Raw genomic sequence first — 26,420 nt, forward strand, 5'->3', positions numbered from 1 at the left:
ATCACTCTTCCTTCCCCAACCAGATTTATCTATAGTGACAGATGCATCACTTCCGGGTTGGGGCGGCCACACGGGAGAGGCAAAGTAGTGCAGGTGTTCACGGACAATACTACCGCCATGTGGTACTGCAACAAACAGGGCGGAGTAGGGTCCTGGACCCTTTGTGAGGAGGCACTACGCCACTGGATATAGCTGGAACATCAGGGCATTACCCTGGTGGTTCAAAATCTGGCGGGTTCTCTCAACGCCAGAGCGGACGAACTCAGCTGTTGATGCACAGCCGATCACGAATGGCGTTTCCATCCGGAGGTGGTGCAAGGTCTCTTTCAGCAGTGGGAAGAGCCTTGGTTAGATCTGTTCGCCTCCGCAGAGAACGTGCAATGTCAGCTGTTTTGTGCGTTGGAGTTTCCAAGGCGGCACTTGCTCAGAGACGCTTTTCGTCTCGAGTGGAACTTCGGCCTCCTTTACACCTTTCCGCCTATACAACTCTACCCAGAGTTCTCAAGAAGATCAGGAACGACGGGCCCAAGTCATCTTGGCGGCTCCGGACTGGGCACAGAGAGTCTGGTATCCAGAGCTATTGAGCATGTCCATCGATCCTCCACTCAGACTGCCTCTTCTGGCGGATCTCCTGTCGCAGCAACAGGGGACGGTTCTTCACCCAAACCTGCCCAACCTCTGCCTTCATGCATGAAGAGTAAGCGGCGACAGTTGATCTTCCACCCAAAGTCTGCGATGTTATCTTGGCTGCCAGGCGTCCCTCCACCAAAACTGTATACGCCTGTTGTTGGAATAAATTTGTGGCATGGTACACCAACAAATCTGTTGATCTTCTCTCTGCCCCTCTATCCAAGGTTCTTTTGTTCTTTCTTTCTTTGGCCCAGCAAGGCTCTGCTTTGGGCACCCGTAAAGGGTATTTATCTGCCATTTCGGCCTTCCTTAGGTTACCTGATCAGCCCTCACTCTTTAAATCTCCTATTGTGAGTAGATTCCTAAAAGGCCTCACCCATTTATTTCCTCCCACTCCATTTATCATGCCTCAGTGAGACCTCAATCGTGTTCTTACTTATTTAATGTGTACTCAGCCCATGCACAATTGTCCCTTATGGCTCTTCACCTTCAAAACTGTCTTTCTTGTTGCCATCACCTCTGCTTGCAGGGTGAGTGAGCTTCAAGCCCTTTTGTCCAAAACTCCATACTTGTCCGTTCACCCAGACAAAGTGGTGTTGTGCACTAAGGCTTCCTTCCTTCCAAAGGTGGTTACACATTTTCATGTAGGCCAGTCCATCACCCTGCCTACTTTCTATGCAGCCGCACATCCTTCTCATGAAGAGGAGAGACTCCACCGTCTGGACCCAAAAAGAGCGTTGGTGTTCTATCTTAATCGTATTAAGGATTTCCAGGTGACGATCAACTCTTTGTCGGGTATGTGGGTGCGAATAAAGGGAAGATGGTGCAAAAACGTACCATCTCTTGATGGGTACTTCTTTGCATCAAAATGTGCTACGCTTTGGCCAAGAAGCAACCCCCTGAGGGCTTGCATGCTCATTCCACCAGGGCAACTGCTGCTTCCACTGCGTTAGCACGCAGAGTTCCTGTCCTGGATATCTGCCAGGCAGCTACGTGGGTGTCCCTGCACATGTTTGCTAAACACTACTGCATGGACAGTTAGGTCCAGCGGGATAGCTGCTCTGGTTGTTCAGTCCTGCAGGACTTCCTAGTATGATATTGGTTTGCAGCCCACCACTGAGGATGGCATTGCTTGGGTATCTATTCTAAGGTAAGGAATCTGCAACTAGAAGTCTTTATCAGATGTACAAGTTACTTACCTTTGGTAACGAAATATCTGGTAGACACATATTCTAGTTGCAGATTCCTTACCGACCCACCCATCTTCCCCGCTTGCGAACTGATTTCTAGGGACAGGGTTCCCCCTTTAGGTCCTTAGCTCTGGCGTCAGTACACGGAGGCGGAGTCTATGTACTACTCCTGATGTCATCATGTTGACTACGACGCCAATGATGCCCGCGGAGTCGACCAACGCCACCTACCGACATGCAAGGGTATTGCTCGAAAAAAAAATCTCTGGAGTTGACTGAACCAAGATTCTACAATTGCTTAATGCTTATGTTTTCCTTGTGGCTTAGACTCAAAGGGGGTCATTATGACCCTGGCGGTAAAAAACGCATACCGCCGCGGCGATGGACACCAAAAGCATCTGCCCGATTATGACCACAGCCGGATTTCCGCCAGAAGTATGGCGGAAATCCAGATGTGGCCATGCCGGCAGAGGGCGGTAAGGTGGCGCTGCTGCTATTATTGAGAATAATACGGCCTGGCGGTGTTCTGCTGGCAGACTCTGCTGCTGGCAACAACGCCACGTCCCGTCTCCTGCCAGAGGACCCCCTGACTACAGGTAAGTCGGGTGCTCCGACAGGGGACGGGGGTGTTGTGTGTGGGGGTGTTTGTGTATGTCTGTGCATGCGTGTGTGTGAATGCATGTCTGCGTATATGTATATCAGTGTGTGTGGATGTGTGTGTGAATGGATGATTCCATGCGTGGATGAATGTGGGAATGGGTGTGTATATGCGTGAGTGAAGGGAGGGGTGTTTATGAATGGGGGGTCTGGAGAGGAAGGGGAGGGTGGGGGGAAACCTGGGGAGGGGGAGGAGGGCGGGGAAGCCAAACCACTAATGTCATAATATGGAGGAAAGTACCGCCAGACTGTTGGCAGTACTTTCCTCCATATTAACGCCGACCACCGGGGTCATAATGACCCCCAAAATGCCTAAGCTACAATGATAATGATAATTGATTCGAATGGATAAACAGAGCATCAAAAACTAAATTATAATGGGAGACAAGCCTATTGCTATCTTAGAGTCTATAAAGCACATAGGGGTTATACCATGTCAGGCTGTTTAAGCTGGGAACATATCTAAGAGAATAGAGGGAGCCTTCAAAGCAACTCCCCAATTCTCAAAAACCAAGGAAATGTCATCCTTAAACTCTAGAGTAAATTCTCTGAGCTAAAGTCAGAGGGGTCCTTTGGTATGGTACAAACAATGGTGCTAGAAACGTTGACTGCACTAAGGTAAGATGAGTGCCTTTAAAGGCATAGTCAAAACACTTAGTGCATATTAAATTGACTTACATTGAATTGACTAAACATTAATCATCCGAAAAAGTTAAGAAAACAAATAGCGTTTGCCTTTCTGCTGCCTCTCCGTGCTTCAGTTCATAACCTTCTAAAACAGTATCCCAGAGCATGAGTCTCTGATTTAATTGTCAATCACCAGCAGTCCAACTTCACAACATATCACACCTCAGTGTTAATGTTTTTCCTACCTTGTCAGGGGTACATTTTGCTTCTTTGTTGGAAGCCTTCATCAATGTTTGGACCACACTGATAGCCCCTGTGACACGGAAGGCTGCATAGTGGAGAGGAAGCTGATCCTTTGGCTGTGGTGGAAGGAGACAGATGCTCTGTGTTATCGTGGCTGTATAGAACACTACGAGTCACCTATTAAATGTCATATCATAATCAGGATAATATTTAATAATGGAAATAGCACTATAGTGAATTATTGTAATCCAAAGAACAGAACAGAGTATGTGAAATTCTATCAAATGGCCCTGCAATTAGCATTGTTAAGGTCCATGGAAATGACAACTTTTCTTCTACCATAAATACATGTTTATTCAAACAATGCAGTACAACATTAAAAACAGACCTACAATGTAAACAAAAACTAATAATACATAAGAACCTTTTCTGAGACACCATCTTTATATGACTAATACTGCTAAACCTACATATATCAGGTTGGCAAGTACTTCTATTACCAAATATTAAATATTCAATAGACACACAAGGATGTGAAAGACAGGTAAAGACAGGCGAGATACATGCAGCTGATGTTTCATTACAAGAAACCATTCGTCTGACTTACATTTTGATCACTGTATTATTTTGCATTCTACGCAGATGAGAATAAGAGAGGCAAAGATCCAATGAATTTGCCAAAAAAGCAAGAGGCAGGGTTAAAAAAGTGGCAAACAAAATGTCTGCCCCTATTTGGTACCTTAACAAGACACCATAAACAAACAAGGCTGCAACAAACATTCACCTTAACAGTCACATTATTTGGAATATGTAGTATATGCTTCAGAATCTACAGTCAAAAAATACACATTTGAAGTACCAACAAAAAAATAGATATTAAACTTTTGCAGCACATGTGAACAATGGTTGCAATGCATTTTGAACTGGAACCTCAAAGTCAAATGAATGAATTCAGTTGTTATGCCCTACATTACATCAGGGTGTTGTGTTACTCCTGAATTATTGGGGTCATTCCATGTGGACTTCCTAAATTCTAAAAGGAAATTAAGACCTTTTCATAGAAAAGGAAAACTGGCCAGAGGGTCTCACTCCTTGCCTAGTGAGTTATGGCCAGGAAGGTAATAGTGTTAGGAGTCAGACAAAATCTGCCAGAGACTCTCTCATCTAAAATGGTACATAAAACCCTGTCCTGTACCCTAAAATCAGTATGTGCACACAGTAATTTGTATTTTACACCATATGATCATTCGATATACACTATTTCTCTGCAAGCCAAGTGCATTAGACCGACTGTGAACAATTGAGCAATTTTTACACATATTAGGGAAAGGTTAGATGAGTAGCAATCATGTTTCATCACACTTCTCTATTCAATTAGTCTAAAACATTACCTAATTCATGTCCATCTGCATGATAGCATGGCTGTGTTAGTCCACCTTAATATATCAAAGCAAGTAAATCTTCTCTATGTACCTTACTCTGCTATCACCCCTATCAACCGTTCTTATAACGGTACTCTGTGGAGCGAGAGTGGATTAGCTCATGCGCTTGTTTCGTTACTCCACTAAAGCCCAGACCTGCAAGAAAATAGAACAAAGGGCAGGCATATGATAGGCAGGAGTTGACTCCTGTGTAAGGCACCCATACTTCACTGGCTAAAGGACGGGTGTAGAAACCTGGAGTAAAATCAAAGAAACATTGGGTATGCCCAGATGTGGGTCCCTTGCTCACTGTGTCACCGGATTCAAGCTAACCTGGCTGATGAAGGGTGATACCCTGAAACCGGTCCCAGGAAGCTTGTTTCTGGTCCAGGGAGGACCTGGCCTGGCAGTTTGAGCTGGACTGTTCCACTGGGGAACAGGCTCAAGACTGATTTGCATATGCTGGGTCCAAAATGGGGTGGCATGGTGAGCAAAAGAACAATGGATTAAACCCAGATCTGTGTACCGGCCCTTGCCTTGTTTGTCCCCTCGTGGGTGGCTACGGGCCCTGGACCAAATGGGGCCACCAGCCTGATTGTTGCTCTGAGATCCATTTGAGGATGCTGGGCCTGCCTTTGCCCCCTCTGGGCCCCCTGGTGACACTTGGGCCCCCCTGGCTTGCTACCTGAGGAAGACAGCAACAGTTTCTGGCCAAGTTAGGGTGCTCCTCTTCTGGCAGCCCTAAGGGCTGCATCACTGGACCTTCCCTGACAGCTACCCAGTATACGCCATGGATGGACGGAGGGTCGACTGGGCCAATGGGGGCCCGCTAAGATTTGTGAGCCCTGGGAGTCCATAAGGGGGGGGGGTCCAATTAGAGGAGTATTGGGCCATGCTCACCCCGGTCCCTACTTGTGGCTGCCAGTGGTTGTGTAGGGGTTTGGACCCTCTGGGGACCCCATGGGGCTGTGCAGACATTAGACTGAGGTAAGGAACCTGAAGCATATGGGTTGCCACTAGACAGAAGACCATTTCTGCAGCTCACGTTCCTTTCCAACAGACCAGTACAGGGACAGGCACCTGCGTCTGCCATCTGAATCCTGACAGGCACCTGCTTTGCCATCCACAACCCTCACAGGGTGCCGGCAGTGAAACGAGGTGCAGACAACTGCAGTGACCCACTACTGGATCCATGGACCCCCATTGACAATTTAACAAACAATGACACATCTTAAGCCCACTAAGGAAAGCTCAGTGACGTCTCTCTGGCACAAAGCCTTGGCAGCTGATATGGACACTAAGGAGAGCAGAGGTCCAAGGATCGGACTCTGTGTCTATTTCCCAGGACTACGTGGAACAATTCCTTAAGGACATTCACTTGGGAATAGTATCCCTCAAAGCAGACTTTAAGTCCTGCCTCCAGGACTTATGCTGTGACATCTGTGAAATAGGGACACAAGTGGATGACTTGAAACGAACAGCTAACTCCTGAGCAGAAGTTCAAGAAATGCCATGGTGCACGGTGGCGATGCTAGAAGAGCAACAGGTAGAACTGCAAGCCAAACAGGAAGATCTAGAAAACAGAAGTCGCAGCAACAACATCCTCATGCAGGGGTTCCTGGGGTGCCAATGTTCTTCACTGCTGAGCTCCTTCAGATGATCTAAGGCGATGTGGAGGAGTGACATGGTGAGCAAAAGAATGATGGATTTACCCCAGAACTGTGACTGGGGGTGAGTGTTTGAAAAGTTTCAGCACTCCTTCCAACATATCTTTGGAAGGGGAAGCAGTGGTTCCTACGCTCTCTGGCTGAAGCAAAAAAAAGTTGGACATACCAGACGATACAACCAGCAGAGAATCATCCCCACCTTAGACAACAGCTGGGGAAAAGTGGGACCCGGCCTAGCAGACAGTTTGATCCCGTTGACACAAAATGCTGAAGAAAGAGGCCACTTTTTGGGAGGCCAAGCAAGACATCATTATTCACCTGCAGAACATGAAGAATGTATCCTACCTGACTATGTCCACACTTGGCTGACACCTGCACTGGAAAGCTACTGCCTTTCATATTGATGTGACATTCCTCATCGTATCTCATCATCAACAGTGCCTGGGCCCTGGCAGAAGCATACCAAGGGGGTCCAGAGGGATACATTCGATATTGGACCTTGTCCACCTTTACACCACTCCACCGAACTCACTTTGTACTGACTTGAAAGCATTCCTTTTCATTAGGCCCGGTCACTTAGATTAGTAACCCAGGAGGGTGACACCTCTAGCAGGATTAGAGTGCGTCTACACCTATCCATATTGTGTTGTTGGGCCCTGTTGGCTCAGTGTTGTATGTTTTATTTGTTCCATTCCTGTTCTGTTTCATGCATGTGTCCTGTGGGGCTAGTGTCCACTTGCTACACCGTATGGGCTCCGCATTAACACATAAGGGCCTATATGGCAACATACACTAGCTGCCCTGCTGATCAGTCCCACTGATGAAACTTTCATAGCTTCCATTGCCACCTGTTAACACACCTTTTGGGGTGTCAGGACCCTCTTCCTAGGCCACGTTGCTTATGTCCTGCTGCGTACTGGATCCAGTAGGCCCAATTGCTTAGCAACTACATCTACTCACCCCATATATGGAAACTGCACAATACACTAAACTACTCTCACTCAACGTTCAGGGACTGAACTCACCTAACAAGCGTAAGCAAGTCCGGTGATACCTCTTCCAACAGGACCCAGACGTTATCTTCCTCCAGGAGACATATCTCCTGGGAGGAGACTGTAACTATTTGTCACACCTGAAAAAACCCATCGCGTCTGGGCCCCCACGCCTCTACCAAAACCCTCGGAGCAACTATTATGTGTGTGTAAGGAAATGCCTTCCTTGGCATGGTTACCCCCCTGACTTTTTGCCTTTTGTTGATGCCAGTTATAATTGAAAATTTGCTGGGACCCTGCTTACCAGGCCCCAGCACCAGTATTATTTCCCTAAACTGTACCTTTGTTCCCACAATTGGCACAGCCCTGGCACACAGATAAGTCCCTTGTAAATGGTACCCCTGGTACCAAGGGCCCTGTTGACAGGGAAGGTCTCTAAGGGCTGCAGCATGTCTTATGCCATCCTGGAGACCCCTCACTCAGAACATGCACACTGCCTCACAGTTTGTGTGTGCTGGTGGGGAGAAAATGACTAAGTCGACATGGCACTCCTTCAGAGTGCCATGCCCACCTCTCACTGCCTGTGGCATAGGTAAGTCACCCCTCTAAGGCAGGGTGTACTATACCACAGGTGAGGGCATAAGTGCATAAGCACTATGCCCCTACAGTGTCTAAGCAAAACCTTAGACATTGTAAGTGCAGGGTAGCCTAAAAGAGTATATGGTCTGGAAGTCTGTCAAATAGAACCCCACAGTTCCATAATGGCTCCACTGAAATCTGCGAAGTTTGGTATCAAACGTCTCAGCACAATAAATGCACACTGATTCCAGTGTAGGATTTATTGTAATTACACCCCTGAATACCAGTCCAACTCCTAGTGCTAGGCTGACCAGTTTCTGCCAGCCTGCCACAACCAGATGAGTTTCTAGCCACATGGGGTGAGTGCCTTTGTCACTCTGTGGCCAGGAACAAAGCCTGTACTGGGTGGAGGTGCTTCTCACCTCCCCCTGCAGGAAATGTAACACGTGGCGGTGAGCCTCAAAGGCTCATGCCATTTGTTACAGCACCCCAGGGCATCCCAGCTAGTGGAGATGCCCACCCCTCCGGCCACTGCCCCCACTTTTGGAGGCAAGGCTGGAGGAGATAATGAGGAAAACAAGGAGGAGCCACCCACCAGTCAGGACAGCCCCTAAGGGCCCTGAGCTGAGGTGACTCCTGCCTTTAGAAATCCTCCATCTTGAGATTGGAGGATTCCCCCAATAGAAATTGGGATGTGTCCCCCTCCCCTCAGGGAGGAGGCACAAAGAGGGTGTAGCCACCCTCCAGGACAGTAGCCATTGGCTGCTGCCCCCGGAACTAAACACACCCCTAAATTTGGTATTTAGGGGCGACCCTAAACCCAGGAAATCAGATTCCTGCAACCTGAAGAAAGAAGAAGGACTGCTGGCCTGAAAGCCTCGCAGAGACGACGGAGACGACAACTGACTTGGCCCCAGCCCTACCGGCCTGTCTCCAGACTCAAAGAACCTGCACAGCGACGCATCCGAGAGGGACCAGCGACCTCTGAAGACTCAGAGGACTGCCCTGAACCCAGAGGACCAAGAAACTCCCGAGAACAGCGCTACTGTTCAAAAACTGCAACAACTTTGCAACTTTAAAGAAACTTTTAAAAAACTCTCTTCCTACCGGAAGCATGAGACTTCTCACTCTGCACCCGATGCCCCCGGCTCGAGCTCCAGAGAACTAACACCGCAGAGAGGACTCCCAGGTGACTACGATGACGTGAGTAACCTGAGTCGACCCCCCCTGCACCACCACAGCAACGCCTGCAGAGAAGATCCAGAGGCTCCCCTCTGACCGCATCTGTCTGGTAACAAGGAACCCGACGCCTGGACCAAGCACTGCACCCGCAGCCCCCCGGACCGAGAGGAACTACCTTCCAGTGCAGGAGTGACCAGCAGGCAGCTCTCTTCCTAGCCCAGTTGGTGGCTGGCCCGAGAAACCCCCTGTGCCCTGCCTGTATCGCCTAAGTGACCCCTGGGTCCCTCCATTGCTTTCAATAGCAAACCCGACGCCTACTTAGCACAGTGCACCCGCCCGCCCCTGTGCCGCTGAGGGTGTGTGCCTGTTTGTGTCCCCCCAGTGCTCTACAAAACCCCCATGGTCTGCTTGCCGCAGACTTACCTGCTGGACTTACCTGCTAGCAGACTGGAACCGGAGCACCCCTGTTCTTCATAAGCGCCTATGTGTTGTGGGCCCTCCTTTGACCTCTGCACCTGACCGGCCCTGTGTTGCTGGTGCGGTGACTTTGGGGTTGCCTTGAACCCCTAACGGTGGGCTGCCTATGCCCAGGAGACAGACTGTGTAAGTGCTTTACTTACCTGAGAAACCTAACCAAACTTATCTCCCCCAGGAACTGTTGATGTTTGCACTGTGTCCACTTTTAAAATAGCTTATTGCCATTTTAACTAAAACTGTGTGTACTACTGCTTTGAATCAAACTTCCATACTTACCTGTGTGAAGTACCTTGCATTTTATGTACTTACCTCAAATCTTGAATCTTGTGGTTCTAAAATAAATTAAGAAAATATATTTTTCTATATAAAAACTATTGGCCTGGAGTTAAGTCTTTGAGTGTGTTCCTCATTTATTGTCTGTGTGTGCACAACAAATGCTTAACACTACCCTCTGATAAGCCTACTGCTCGACCACACTACCACAAAATAGAGCATTAGTATTATCTAATTTTGCCACTATCAACCTCTAATGGGAACCCTTGGACTCTGTGCACACTATCTTTCACTTTGAGATAGTATATACAGAGCCAGCTTCCTACAATGTGCAAAGTGGGCTTTTTCTCCACACTTTTAAAGGTCACCAAGGACAAGGCAGGGCGCTTTCTGAAATTAAACATCCTAAGGGGCACACATACTCTAACTCATCTTGACATTTACATGACAGGATTCCAACATACAAGACATACTTAAAGAACATATTGCTGACCTGGTTGGATATATTATTGTGGGTGTCGAGATTAATCTTTTCTGGGACCCAGATTTAGACTTGGCATCCTACCAAGGAGCTGGTGCAATGTCTGCTCAACTTAAATGCAAACTCACAGAGCTGAGGATAGTAGATGCTTTGCATTATATGCATCCTGATACATGGGACTATTCTTTCTATTCCCACTTTCACAACTCCTACTCCCACATAAATTATGTCTTGCTTACACACTCTTTACACCATGACCTTGAAAGGGTGGCCATCTCTGATATTGCAATCTCGGACCCTGAGTATGCAGAACTGGTCTGGTGGAGCATCCTCCAGGACGTGATAATAAAAGAGTTGGACATCCCGGGTTGTTTCCCTCTCAGTTAAAGGTGCATATGTCCCCCTTTAAGAGCATGATGTCGTCAGAGGGAATACCTGTAGGCAGGGTTTAAAAGAGGTAGAGTATTCTGGGGAGGATGTCCATTTTAATAACAACAATTTGAACTAGTCATGAGATATGTAATGGCTTCCAGCAACGTAGGTCTTCTAAGATGGATCACCGATGTTCTGGCCAGTTGGCTTATGTTATGTCCAAGAATGCAGTGTGAAGGTTAAGTTGAGGCCCAGGTGTATCGTATTAAGTGTGATGTGTAGGAAAGTACCATCTTGCCTGGCATGTTACCCCCATATTTTACTGTATGTGTTTTGTTTTAGTCCATGTGTCACTGGGACCCTGCCAGGCAGGGCCCCGGTGCTCATAGTATGTGCCCTTTATGTGTTCCATGTGTGGTGACTACCTGTCTCACTGAGGCTCTGCTAACCAGAACCTCAGTGGGTATGCTCTCTCTGCTTTCCAAATTTGTCACTACAGGCTAGTGACTAAATTTACCAATTCACATTGGCATACTGGTACACCCATATAATTCCCTTGTATATGGTACTGAGGTACCCAGGGTATTGGGGTTCCAGGAGATCCCTATGGGCTGCAGCATTTCTTTTGCCACCCATAGGGAGCTCTGACAATTCTTACACAGGCCTGCCACTGCAGCCTGCGTGAAATAACATCCACGTTATTTCACAGCCATTTACCACTGCACATAAGTAACTTATAAGTCACCTATATGTCTAACCTTCACCTGGTGAAGGTTGGGTGCAAAGTTACTTAGTGTGTGGGCACCCTGGCACTAGCCAAGGTGCCCCCACATCGTTCAGGGCAAACTCCCCGGACTTTGTGAGTGCGGGGACACCATTACACGCGTGCACTGTACATAGGTCACTACCTATGTATAGCGTCACAATGGTAACTCCGAACATGGCCATGTAACATGTCTAAGATCATGGAATTGTCACCCCAATACCATTCTGGTATTGGGGTGACAATTCCATGATCCCCCGGGTCTCTAGCACAGAAACCGGGTACTGCCAAACTGCCTTTCCAGGGTCTCCACTGCAGCTGCTGCTGCTGCCAACCCCTCAGACAGGTTTCTGCCCTCCTGGGGTCCAGGCAGCCCTGGCCCAGGAAGGCAGAACAAAGGATTTCCTCTGAGAGAGGGTGTTACACCCTCTCCCTTTGGAAATAGGTGTGAAGGGCTAGGGAGGAGTAGCATCCCCCGGCCTCTGGAAATGCTTTAATGGGCACAGATGGTGCCCACCTCTGCATAAGCCAGTCTACACCGGTTCAGGGATCCCCCAGCCCTGCTCTGGCGCGAAACTGGACAAAGGAAAGGGGAGTGACCACTCCCCTGACCAGTACCTCCCAGGGGAGGTGTCCAGAGCTCCTCCAGTGTGTCCCAGACCTCTGCCCTCTTGGAAACAGAGGTGTTGGGGGCACACTGGACTGCTCTGAGTGGCCAGTGCAAGCAGGTGACGTCAGAGGTTCCTTCTGATAGGCTCTTACCTCTCTTGGTAGCCAATCCTCCTAACTTGGTAGCCAAACCTCCTTTTCTGGCTATTTACGGTCCCTGCTTTGGGGAAATCTTCAGATAACGAATGCAAGAGCTCACCAGAGTTCCTCTGCATCTCCCTCTTCACCAGAGTTCCTCTGCATCTCCCTCTTCACCTTCTACCAAAGGATTGACCGCTGATTGCTCCAGGACGCCTGCAAAACCGCAACAAAGTAGCAAGATGACTACCAGCAACATTGTAGCGCCTAATCCTGCCGGCTTTCTCAACTGTTTCCAGGTGGTGCATGCTCTGGGGGTAGCCTGCCTTCACCCTGCACCAGAAGCTCTGAAGAAATCTCCTGTGGGTCGACGGAATCTTCCCCCTGCTAACGCAGGCACCAAAAGACTGCATCACTGGTCCTCTGGGTCCCCTCTCATCCTGACGAGAATGGTCCCTGGAACACAGCAACTCTGTCCAAGTGACTCCCACAGTCCAGTGACTCTTCAGTCCAAGTTTGGTGGAGATAAGTCCTTGCCTCCCCACGCTAGACTGCAAAGCTGTGTACCGCGTGATTTGCAGCTGCTCAGGCTCCTGTGCACTCTTCCAGGATTTCCTTCGTGCACAGCCTAGTCTGGGTCCCCAGCACTCCGTCCTGCAGTGCACAACCTTCTGAGTTGTCCTCCGATGTCGTGGGACCCCCTTTTGTGACTTCGCGTGGACTCCGGTTCACTTTTCTTCTAAGTGCCTGTTGAGGTACTTCTGCGGGTGCTGCCTGCTTCTGTGAGGGCTCTCTGAGTTGCTGAGCGCCCCCTCTGTCTCCTCCTCCAAAAGGCAACATCCTGGTCCTTTCTGGTCCTCAGCAGCACCCAAAAACCTCTACCACGACAAGCTAGCAAGGCTTGTTTGCGGTCTTTCTGCGTGGGAACACCTCTGCAAGCTTCATCGTGACGTGGGACATCCGTCTTCCAAAGGAGAAGTTCTTAGTCCTCTTCTTTCTTGCAGAACTCCAAGCTTCTTCCAACCGGAGGCAGCTTCCTTGCACCTTCATTAGTGGTTTCCTGGGCTCCAGCCCCCCCTGGACACCTTTGGTACCTGGTACCTTTGTCTTACAGTTACTCAGGTCCGGAAATCCGTTGTCAGTGCACTGCTGGTGTTTGTTCTTCCTGCAGAATTCCCCTATCACGACTATTGTGCTCTCTGGGGGTAGTAGGTGCACTTTACTCCTACTTTTCAGGGTCTTGGGGTGGGGTATTTTTCTAACCCTCACTGTTTTCTTACAGTCCCAGCGACCCTCTACAAGCTCAAATAGGTCTGGGGTCCATTTGTGGTTCGCATTCCACTTTTGGAGAATATGGTTTGTGTTGCCCCTATACCTATGCTTGCCTATTGCAACCTATTGTAATTCTACACTGTTTGCATTACTTTTCTTGCTCTTACTTACCTAATTTTGGTTTGTGTACATATAACTTGTGTATAGTACTTACCTTCTTACTGAGGGTACTCACTGAGATACTTTTGGCATATTGTCATAAAAATAAAGTACCTTTATTTTAGTAACTCTGTGTATTGTGTTTTCTTATGATATTGTGCATATGATATAAGTGGTATAGTAGGAGCTTTGCATGTCTCCTAGTTCAGCCTAAGCTGCTTTGCCATAGCTACCTTCTATAAGTCTAAGCTGCTAGAAACACCTCTTCTACACTAATAAGGGATAACTGGACCTGGCACAAGGTGTAAGTACCTTTGGTACCCACTACAGGCCAGGCCAGCCTCCTACATGATGGGAATGGGGAAGGGGGCTAGAGATTGTGAGGTGGGGAGGCCCTGCCGGGGTATGGTGAGGTTCAGTGAGTAAGATTTGGTCATGTTGCCTTTAAAGCCCTATACTGCCTCTAAGGCGGTGAGGCAGAGGACAACCTCCGGTATGGAGGTAGTAGGTTGTGTGAGAGTAAACAGCAGGTTGTCCGCAAAAATACTTATTTTATGGGACTGACGACCAAAAGGGATACTTGCGATGGCAGTACTATGTCAGATAGTGAATTCTAAGGGTTCGACTACCAAAATGAAGAGCAGGGGCGATAAGGGACCCCCCTGGTGGGTAACCCCGGTGAGAATGATAGGGCTTGTGTGTCATCCATTAAGAAGGGTGGACGCAGACTAGATTTTGGCAATCATTCCTGGGATGAGTAAAATTTTGCCCAAGACAGTGTAGAGAAAGGTCCAGCTTATTGTGTCAAAGGAATTCTCTGTGTCTAGCGAGAGAAGGCAGACTGGGATATTGTGACGATGGGACTTTCAGACCAGGTGCACAATCTGATGTATATTGTCTGCACACTACCGGTTACGAATGAATCTAACCTGGTATAGATCTTTGATTCTGAGGCCAATCCGTTAACCAAGATTTTTATGAAGATCTTGGTGCTGGAGTTTAGGAGAGCTATGGGGCAATATGATGAGCATAGTGTATGGTAGATGACCGGCTTGGGGGTAGGGGTGATTTCAGCAGCAGCCATAGTAGGTGTGAGGCCAGTGTCCTGGTTCAATGAATTAAACAATGTCAACATTGTTTAATTCTCGGAGGCTGGAGAGAAACGTTCTGTAGAAGATGATGGTGAGGCCATGGGGGCCTGAAGTTTTTCCAACAGGCAGATCCCTGAATGCCCGGTGGAGCTCTGAGGATATGATGGGGGTGTCTAAAAGTTCAATGTGATGAGGATAATTGTGACCCAATCACAGTCACTTAGATAAGCATCTGTCAGGGCCTGAGGAATCCCGTGTGTAAAGTATTTGAAAATAATAATTGTGAAAAGCTTGTTGCTTGGCCCATTCGGTGATTGCCCAGGTCATGTCCCCGTCCATATTTTAGAGATGTGGGTCTTAGAACGGTGGTGGCGAGGTTTACAAGCAAGTAGTAAGCCAGACTTGTCCCCCCGTAGTATTCTGTTTCAAGGCTAGGGAGGAGCACTCTGCTTTATTAGTCCTGTGGGCTCGTAATTGTTCTTGCAGGATGGCAAGCTGCCTTTTGTTGCATCTGGTGGGAGCGGTCAAGGTGATTCATTCAAGAGCTCTAATCTCTGCCATGAGGCCTGTCTCTACCAATGCGGATTCCCTCGCTCTGGCGATGGTTGAGATTACTCCTCTGATCGAGATTTTAAACCCATCCCAAAGTATATGAGGATGCTTGACTGGTAGGGCGTCAAAATATTCTACAACTTCCTTTTGTATCTCAGCCATGTCCACGTGGTCTCCAAGTAATTGTGGGGGAAAGCGCAGTGGGGCCCGCCAAGAGGACGCTCCACTGGCCTGCCCTAACTTACTCGAATACTGTTGTGTGGCTCATCTTCAATTTATCTCAGACAAACACTAGTTTCATATGGACCATGCACCGGCTTGTCATCCTTTGTGGGACCCTAAGCATGCCCTTCCTAGAAGTGTATATGTATCACTACTCCCACCAGAAGAGTCCAAGAGATTTAGGACAAAATGGCAATCAAGAGAGGTCTCCCTACCTTCCAGTCCCCCAACACGCCGATTGATGAAACCCAGACTTTACTTTAGTCCTTCAATCCCACATGTTCTCCAGCTGAGAATCCTGTGCATGTAGAACCCTGGGCGACCACTTTGTAGGTAGCAACATCAAGCCTTTTGACCAATGCAAATTAGACTTTAAGGTCCCTGAAACAATCCACCTCCAATACTTCCAACTGCTTCACTGAGCTCCTCACCCCCTCAACGCTCATGAAGCCACACAGGCCTACACATCCTTTGAGAAACTAGTCAGGGCCTAGAATGGGTCCAGAGGGCTCATATCTAAAATTTACCAAGTCTCCAACTCTCTGCGGCTCCTTGTACCCACCTGTACTAAATGTAATGGCACTCTGGCAACTCTGAGGGCATCTTGCAAAAACAATGGGAAACACTCTGGCATGACATACCTTAGACATACAGAAGTATACCCCAATGAGAAACAGCTTTTAAATCATGACACAATGGAACCACAATCCGACACACCTGCAAGCCATCTTTCCCATGGCCTCGGGCCTGTGCTGGCGGTGTGGAGTAGTTCCAGGAGACTTCCACATCTGGGGGTCTTGCTCTGTTATCACCACATACTGGAAGGAAACTCTTGGGCATATAAAATACACTGTAGGGTTTCCAATCATTGACTCCTACACCACCGTCATATTAAGTATACGACCCCTTGCGCTCAAGGCTATGGCGCATGCTGAATGATGGCTTAATAATCATGTCAGGTGCTGCAAAACTGCTCTTAGCCCACGAATGGAAGAAACCCACGGCCCCTCCGATTGGACTTTGGTTTACACATCTCTGGCATGTGATGGCAATGGAGCAGTTATCCCACAAACTGGCACACATAGATAAAAGAAATCACTGTATCTGGCAGCCGTTACTTGTCTATCTCTCTCGAATTCAGCAAACTTGCATCACCCCAACCAATCTCAAAGCACTGCAACTCTTTGACTAAAGAGTTTAACTGTTGATGTGATGATGGCCATTGTACTGAACACTCATCCTCCGCCCCTTCCCTAGGAAGCCCCGAATTACGCTTCTCTGATGCAGTAATATGGAGCTGGGGCTCCCTGAAAGGCATTATGACCTGATACCTGTTACACTTTTCTTTTAATTGTTAGTTGTTTTGTGACATGTAAACAGAACACATGATCATATCTGTTATGTGTTCCACACCAGCTGCCACTATTTCCATTCATTGCATCCCTGTCAAATTGACTACCAATGTACTAATGTGCCATGCTATATGTAAGCGTTGTGGACTTGAATCTGAAACCATGTCTTGTTTTGTTTCATGATAGAAGATTAATAAACATATTTCTAGTAAAACAAGCTGTATAGCTAGAGATAGAAAGGCCATAATGCTATCAGAACATTCCACCCACTCTGGGTAAAATGTTTTGAAATGCACAGAGGGAAGATAGAAATAGGACTTTTGCCACTCCACTGTCGTCAATGGAATGCCCAACATTCCAATTATCTTATGTAGATCTGCTGCCAATAAAAAGTTGGGCCAACTGAAGCTTTAGCAGGAATACATTCTGCAGAAGAATTCTTCTGCAGAGTATCAACAAGATAATTATATTTTTTTTCACTAAAGAAGAGTGTTAAATGGTAGGTCAACATTCCAAAGTAGGTTCGCTTCAGTGCTATGCCTTTATCCACCTACAAGACTTCTATCCCGGGCTCGTGACTTACTGAACAACTATTGTCCACATTGGTCATGTAAGAATTTTATTTTGTTAAAGGTTGTTTTATCCTGTAGAAATGGCACTTATGATACAGGAGGCAGCATATTACAAAGAAAATGTAAACCTACCCCTCCAGTGACATTGGGATCTGCCTTTTTAGTGATGAGCAGTCGGACTATTTCCTCTTTTGAGTGGGCCGCTGCCACATGCAGAGCCGTCCGTCCATCCTGGAAGGGAAAAAAAGAGGTTATCAGCAGCCCTGAAATATTTCAAACAGAAATATTCTTTGTAATAAACTACAAATAATTCTAAATGATCAATGGCTATTGATAAGCAATGTATACAGTGCATAACACAGCATAAATCCTGTACCTTAGTGTTCCCAATTGTGTCTGATAAAGCAGTATAGGAACCAGGAGACTGGGTCAGGTTATCAAAATGTGGTAAGTTGTGATGCTGAGGTACATCTTCTCTCCTTATGATAGTTTTCTATGGAAAGTGGTTTTATGCAGGGCAGTTGTCGGGTTTTCTCTCTCTCTTGAACTTTGCAGATGTAGAAACAACCAAGTATTATCAAAGGTGAGATTGTAGGTTTTCCATACTAAGTAGGACCCCACAATAGAAAGTTGGTCTCCCCAGCCTCCTTGACTCGCCAGGTAGAAGTAAACAGTTGTGAGACCTGGCAACCTTGGCGAGGCCTCCCGTACCTTTTTGCCTCTACTTCCTAGGTTGGTTCTGTGTGCTGTACTCTGTTTGTTCTGTTTTTGTCAGTATGGGCACTTTATCACTGCTGACCAGTGCTAAAGTGCAAGTGCTCCCTATGTGAAATTGTATGTGTAATTGGCTTTTCCATTATTGGCATACTTGGTTTACTAGTAAGTCCCTAGTAAAGTACACTAGAGGTGCCCAGGGCCTGTAAATCAAATGCTACTAGTGGGCCTGCAGCACTTGTTGTGCCTTCCACATGAGTAGCCTTGTGAACATGGCTCAGACCTGCCAGTGAAGTGTCTGTGTGTGCAGTTTTAAGCTGCCAATTCAACTTGGCAAGTGTACCCACTTGCCAGGCCTAAACCTTCCTTTTTTAGACAAGTAAGTCACCCCTAAGGTAGGCCGTAGGTAGTCCCATGGGCAGGGCGCAGTGTATGTTTCAAGGTGGGACATGTACTGATGGGTTTTACATGCCCTAACAGTGAAATACTGCCAAATATGGTTTTCACTGTGCAAGGCCTGTCTCTCTCATAGGTTAACATGGGGGCTGCCTTTAAATATTATTAAAGTGCAGATTCCCTTTGAGAGCAGATAGAGATCTTGAGTTTGGGGTCTATAAACTCACAATTTAAAAATACATATTTTAGTCAACTTGGTTTTTAGATTGTTAGTTTGAAAATGCCACTTTTAGAAAGTAGGCATTTTCTTGCTTAAACCATCCTGTGACTCTGCCTGTTTGTGGATTCCCTGTCTGGGTCAGTTTGACAGTTGGGCTGTTTGCACCTCTCCTCTAGATAGTGACACAAAGGGAGCTAAGGTATAGCCTGCATACCCTGATGAGCCATCTGTGCTAGAATGGAGGGAGGAGTGGTCACGTCCCCCCGAATGGGCTGTGCCTTCCCTCATACAATGCAGTCTCCAACCCCCTGGTGAGTGTCTGGGGCCTGGCCTGGCCAAGGCAGGATCTTGTGAACAACAGAGACTTCTGGAACCAAGAGGAACCTCTGCCAGAGCAAAAGAGCTGAGGAGAAGTGCTGCACCTGCCTGTGATTGTGTTTTGTTGGGCTATACTGCAGCTGCTGCTTCTGCCTGTGAAAGGGGACAAAGACTCAACTTTGTGATATATTCCTCCTTGAGAAGAATCTCCAAGGGCTTGGACTGAGCTTGCCCCCTGTTCTGAAGTCTCAGGGCCATCAAAGGCTTCCTCTGCTAGCACCTGGGCTCTCTGCTGAGATTCCTCCCCTGCCAAGTGGTGCCTAATCCAGTCCCTAGGCCCTTTAAAGGAGAAGCTGATGGAAAACTAAAGAAAACCAAGTGAACCGACTTCAGACGACTCCGGACTGATGCCGCTGCTCAATCCCATAACGCCACCTGCAACCAAAGCCGTGGTCCTTGCTGGAGTGCGACGACACCACTGCAGCCCTGCCAAAGCCCGCGACTCCATGAAAGTCGCCATGCCGTGACTGCTGGATATCGACTCAATGCTTCACACCGACACCGCTTTACCTCCACCGCTCCGCAGCAAGGACTCGATGCCTCTTCATGACACTTCCGCTCCTTCGCTCTGCAGCACCGGAACCGACGCCACCTTGGATCCAGCGACACCGCGATCCCAGATTCCATGTACCGGCTTGTTTTCACATTTCGCTAAGGTACTGTACCTTGGGGTCTGTGTCACTCCATGACCGGTGCCATTGGCGTCGGATTGTTGAGAACAACTCCATCACGACGCCTCAATATAGTCTAATCAAAGCATTTGTGTTTCTATGTGCTATTTTTGTGTTTAATCTTTAAAAATTCATCTCTTGACTTGTGTATGTTGGATATTTATCGTTTGGTCTTGTTTTGTTTAGATAAATATTGGCTATTTGTTTTCTAAACCTGTGTAGTGTCATTTTGTAGTGGTTCACTATATCACTGTGTGTGTTGGTACAAATACTTTACACATTGTCTCTGGGTTAAGCCTTTCTGATAGTGCCAAGCTACCAAGGGGGTGATGAAATAATGTTGTGAGTACCCAGCCAGAGTTGGGGAATTTTTAAATACACACTTTAATTATATTTTAGGCTACATAAATGTATTTAATTATTAAAGAAGGTCAAATGGTAAATAAAAACCACACTCATCACAAACTACAATAAAAACAATAATGCAACAAAAAACATTGATTAAAAGAGCCCTTGGCAAAATCCACTTTACCATGTTAGTGATCACTAATTGATTGCAAACACCTGAACACTCCTTAAAACAGGAAACACAATACACTGCAGTTACTACAGCAATTGATTGGTTCAAACATGTAATGTTTGCGATCTTTATCAAATATTGCACTGTAAACTTACACAGACATAATTCACCGGTCAAAAGTGGTCATTTTGTATTGGGTTAACAAACAAAAAACATAGTAGTGATCGAGATACAATGCAAGAGTGAACTCCAAGTGAAATGGGAAGTGTCTGGGAGTGCCTGAAAGTAAGTTACGTTATCCTAAAAAATAAATTTATGTCCCTGTGTAGGGTTTAGGTCGTGTTGGCTCCCTAAAATGGGGTAAGCTTGTGACGTGGGGGTCCTCGAGGTCCTGGGTCTGCTGTTCCACACTTCCAAAGTCGGAGAGGTATATTATACCTTTAGATGAGGAACAATAAGAACAAAGTTGGATCCACAGGGGCAAAGGGCTCATAGCTGACTATGTGGGCTACTCTCTGGCTGGCTGGCTCGCAGGCCAACAGAATGTTATTGGCTTCTGCAGCAAGGCAAAGAAAACTGGTCTATGATCAGTGTAGAAAGGGCATTGGCACAATGACCACAATTGTGGGCTCTTTGGGCTGACCAGGGGTTTTCACGCAAGCAAGCTCAGCAACAACAATTGGAAAGTCCAATAGAGCTTCATGAGCCTCAAGAGGACCTTTAAGCTTGTTTATCAAGTTAAGGAAACTAACGTATGATCCATGACATGTCCAGCTCTGAAGCTGCTGAGTGCCTGAATTATTTGGCTATTCTAGGACTCTCACAAAAGATCATTGAAGCAACACATACTGCAGATCATACACTTGATGCTATCTGTGATACAAAAGAGCTACTTGAAATCATGATCACATCATTATGCTATTCTTTTTTCTGTGCAGGTTGCACCTTAATTTGCCAGACTTTGAATCAGCGCTCCTTTATTCGTCCACCATGGGGAACATTTTCTAAAGATAAACTGTTGACCATATTAACCTCTAGTAATACTTTTTAATGTATAACATGGAAAAAGATACTGAGGCTAAAGGGGAATAAATATCATGTGTGGTTAACATCAGCACTGAATATGATGGCCCCGCTGAGGTAGATCACAGCAAAATGTAAGCATCCCTCCTCAGCATTAAAACTACATAAAAAGAAAACCAAACAGGTTTGCAGCACAACTTTTGTTAAGAAAATTGAAGCTACTAAACACTCTAGTCGGGAATTCTTCACAGTAGTCAAAAATCGGTTTAATCCTCTGCACTTTACTACCTCCATTATCCCTTCTCTGCCCCCTGTAAATATTTTTCTTTAAAATTTGATTAAAAGTTAGCTAAACATATTACCCACTTTCTTAGCTCTGATAGGGCAATTTCAAATTCTCTCTCTCAAATTGAATTGTCTAACTCAGCCGAACCATTAATGCAATCTAGTCTATTTTCCACTGGATTGGAAGATTTGTAGCACAAGCCAAATCTGCATTGTAAGAATTTTATTGGAATTGAATTGGAACTGAATTGAATTGAAATTGAACTGGAATTTAATTTTCCAATTGAATTGGAATTGGAATTGAATTTTATTGGAAGACCTTTAGCACAAACCAACTCTGATTCCCCGTTCAGTACATGCCCTCCACGTATGCTTCATTTAGTAACACCTGAAGTAGTTCCTGATCTTTACAATCTTTGCAATACTTCATTGGTCTTGGATGTAGTAAGGAGTTCAGTTGACAATTGTTAAAATATTTGATTTAAATAACGTTCTTAGCCATTCTCAAACTGGGTTTCAAGCTTTGCATAGTACAGCTAACACCTTATCAGCTACTGAGTCTCTATGTGAAACAATAAATAGAGAGAATAAAACAGCTTTGATTTTACTGGATTTGAGTGCTGTTTTTGATACTGTATCTCATGATACTATAAGTGACTTGTGCATTGCAGCATTCTATTGAAAGTTCTGGACTGGCTAAATTAATTTGTGATGCTCAGGGCCCAAGCTGTGCTCTCGTAGTATCATCCAACCTCTCATCCTCTAACCTGTAGTGTTCCACAGGCCTCATCTTTGAGCCCTGAATTGTTTAATGGCCATGTGACTGGCCATGCTTATTTGTTCTTTTGATTTTAATTGGAATCATATGCAGGCGATACCCAGATTATTATTTATTTCAATGAAGACTCCTAAGCTGTTGCTATAGTTTAAAGCAATGCATGTCCGAGGTTGCCTTATGGATAGAACCTAGCTTACAAACATTCAACAGAGACAAACAGAGGTATTCATTTTTGGTAGTTCGATCTCCCTTTGGTCTTTTAGATGGTCGCTTAGATGGTGGTTTGCTGAGCTACAACACATTCCTACTCCTGTGGATGTGGCAAAATACCATGAGGTGGTATCTGAAAGCAAGCTATCTTCCCAGTCCCAAATCAATACCGTTAGTTTGACCTGTTTCAATTATTTATGTCTGCTGTGTCAGATCCTGCCCTGCCTGCTTTTGAATCAATGTAAAACTGTTGCACAAGTAGTGATAATGTGTAGACTGGGATAGTGTAACCCCCTGTAATTAGGTCTCCCTGTTACCTTTGTAAACAGGTTGTAATTTATCCCAAACAATGCCACCAGACTTTTTTTTTTAGGTTTACCAGGCAAAACTCTACTTCATCCAATCTATGTAGTCTATTTTGGCTACCAGTTGACAGAAGAGTGGCCTTTAAGGTACTCTGCTTTTGCCATAAGGCCTGCTCTAGGAAAGGTCCCATGGAGCACAGAGCCATTATTCTTTGCTTCTGTCCATCATGGACTCTTCTTTCATCTTCTGGTTCACCACTGGTTCACCACTGTCGGTTCCTAGAATTAGGAAAGCTCGCAGTGGAGGAAGGTATTTTTACTTACGTCCCATTAAACTCTGGCATGATATAAGACCATAACTTTATTATATGCCTTCAGGGAGTAAATCAAAATGTGGTTGTTTAACTAAACTGCCTTTTAGGCTTTCTTTTCCAGGTAGCGCCGGACACCCTAAAGAGTAATTGCTGTGCTCCACAAACTCTATTGAAATTCAGATTTCAAATTCGAAATTTCAAATTGAAATTCAAATAAAGCAAAAACATTCACACTTCAGCCTGAAGCCAGTGACTGGATGGATATGGGAGGCTAGTAGGCATCAACCCTAGGTGCAAATACTACACCCCAAAACATCTATGTGCTGTACCACCTAGGGCTTGTGGAGTTAAGGGGGGCTACCCCCTAAAATACAAAGACCTATGGATGGAGGGGCCTCACCATCGCAGTTCACATTCAAACTGTGTCCCAGAAAAGCACCAGATTTGCATTTGGTTGGGATCTCACAGCATCAGGAGCCTTAAAGACTGTTGGCAAAAAGCATAAACGCAAAAGGCGGGATGGTAGAGCTGCAGAGAATGAAATAATAGCAGGTTCTGTATTCTATGAGGCCTCAAACCAGATTAAGCATAATCCAGAAAGTTATGGGACTTAAAAGAGACAGAAAGATGATGGGCTAGAATGGCTCCAGAATCTTTGAAGTAGCAGATAGAAGAAAAATGGAAGGTAAATAAGGGTGAGAGAAGGACCAAGGGAAGCCGTCTTCAAAGGTAGGAGAACAGTGGTAGCCTTAAAGGACACCGACCACTTCACTGATGACATCATCCAATGAATAATGCAGTTTCTTGTGGGATTTTTATACCCGAAGTTATTCAGCAAGGTACATGTAAACCCTATATTCCATAACATCTGCAGAACTTAATGACGCATTTTTTCACAAAAAGAAGAGCAAGCAGATCATGAAGCATATGAGATGAACCTGTTAAATACCTTGTCTTACATTGAATTTTAAGTCAACTGCTTCACTTGTACACATTAGCCAATTAATGGCCATTAGCCAATTGTAAGGCATGCACTACCAGGTCCAATGGACAACTCTCTGTAGTATGTAAAAATACCTTATACATATCCCTGCAGTGAGCAGAATGGTGTACACCATTTTAGGAACTGTTATAATCATACTACAGCTTAAACAGTCTGTGAGTCAGAAATACATTATAAAATATACAACAATATATGTCTCAACATTTTCAGTGAATGTTTGGAAATATGTATCTCTACTGTATTATTCTACTTTCTTTATAGACATTGTCATATTACATGACAATTCTTTCACATCAGAATGTACACAGACTTCCACAGGACAATAATGTATTGTATAGAGATGCTTTAGTTGTTCTTACATATTGTTAGTAACAGGCCTTTGACTTAAGGCACAACCTATTTGAAACATGCGTCTGCAACACACACAAGTAACGCTTAGTCTCTAGCTTTAATGAAGTACTGTTTGCACTTAAAACTTTGCTTGCAGCTAATGTATGGAGAATAAAAACTTTAACAGTACCACATTAGATTATTCTCTGGTACTACACGTTTTCGATTTGGGGAGTAGTAGTTTGGATGATGTGATCTGTTATGTCATCAATGATATCATTTGAGATGTCATGAGTAATGTCATGAATAACGTCATTTTAACATGTCATGGGTAATGTAACGTGAAGTTATAAGAAGTGCATGGTGGGGGCGAAGGCTCAGTAAACTATAACTGGTGAATTTCAGTTTTTTTTTTTTGTTTAAACATTGTTTTTTAAATTATGTTAGCACCCAACTATAACATCACTTTACCATTTGTTTTTCAGTTAATTACTAGGGTGTTTTTAATGTAAAGTAAGATCTTTTTAAAATACCTAACTATAAAGTCACTTTACCCTTTGTTTTTTCAGTGAATTTCTAGGGTTTTTGTTAATGTAAAGTAAGATATTATTACTATATCTAACTATAACATCACTTTAACCTTTGTGTTTTTCTGTGAATTTCTGGGTTTTCTTGATCATATTCATCGAACTTCCTCATGGAGTATAGCTTTTGACTGTGTGCAGTAGGAGGTTGGATGAAGGGACTGGTAAGGTATGGATCATTAGTAGTAACGGTGTGTGGGAGGCTCAGCTTATTTCTGACTCTTTGCCACATACAAGGCCATGACGAAACGTTGCAGACTAGGACGAATCTCAGTATGGAGACTTTCGGAACAATGAGGGCCAATTATGCTCATTGTTAATTAAAAATGGAAATTATTAAAGGGAGTATGTTTATAAGTAGATTGTAGTTCAAAACAAACCTTCAATTTTTCCACTACACTGATCTCCTGGTCAGTGTCTGCTGCCCTCCCCAGCTCCTCTGGCTGCTGCTGCCTTGCCTGGGAATGAACTGACAGCCTGCCTGACTCTGTTTGAGGCCCTCCCTCACCCGCAGGCTCCTGCCTGCGCCTCATCCCTGGTGGTCTAGTGGGCATCACAAGTAAGTATCTCTCTCTATCTCTCCTTTACTCCTGCCTTTTCTATCACTCGTTTTTTACTTTGGGCTTCTTCCATCTCTTTTCTCTTTTCTGTCCTTTCCTTGACCCTCTCCCTCCCGTGCTGCTCCTGCAGCCCCACCCCCATCCCCCGCGAAGCACCTTTCCCTCCCTCCACCTCCCAGCTGACCGGAGCCCTTGACTCCCTCCCCTTCTTAATGGCAGCCTCAGCGCAGCGAGCGTGCCGCTGGTGCTCCAAAGGCGCGCCAAAGATAGCCCGTCTGCGCCCGTCCGCGCCTAGCGCCAGGAGCCCTGGATCTCCATCAAGCCATCCCCCGGCCAGCATCCATTACAATGCCGTTACTCTTCACCGCCGTAACACCGGACGTCTAAGCGACTGCTGCACCACATCCCCCACGGACACTCATGGACCTTTTTGGTGCAGGAACTGCAACTTCAGTGCCAGCCACAACAAGCAAAAGGCACTCCCCACACCCGGTAACACCAGCACCCACCACAACCCCATCAACTGCCTCCTCCTGAACATCTGCTCCCTGCACAAGCAGGCCACCGAACTCTGGGATTTGACCGACACCACCCAACCGGACATCGTC

At 45.9% G+C, this 26,420-nt stretch overlaps 1 protein-coding gene across 3 annotated transcripts in view; it reads right to left on the reverse strand.

The window, feature by feature from the left end:
• The window catches only part of LOC138282863 (serine/threonine-protein phosphatase 6 regulatory ankyrin repeat subunit B-like), a 366,276-nt gene that overhangs the window by 286,469 nt on the left and 53,387 nt on the right, over positions 1-26,420 (reverse strand). For all 3 annotated transcript variants that reach the window (XM_069220832.1, XM_069220833.1, XM_069220834.1), the window contains 2 exons: positions 17,654-17,752; positions 3,350-3,463 (listed from right to left, as the gene is read on the reverse strand). In XM_069220832.1, the coding sequence (XP_069076933.1) occupies positions 3,350-3,463; positions 17,654-17,752 (213 nt within the window). The remainder of the gene's footprint in view (positions 1-3,349; positions 3,464-17,653; positions 17,753-26,420) is intronic.

This window comes from Pleurodeles waltl, chromosome 2_2, assembly GCF_031143425.1.
Source record: "Pleurodeles waltl isolate 20211129_DDA chromosome 2_2, aPleWal1.hap1.20221129, whole genome shotgun sequence".
In the NCBI taxonomy this organism is placed as follows: domain Eukaryota; kingdom Metazoa; phylum Chordata; class Amphibia; order Caudata; family Salamandridae; genus Pleurodeles; species Pleurodeles waltl.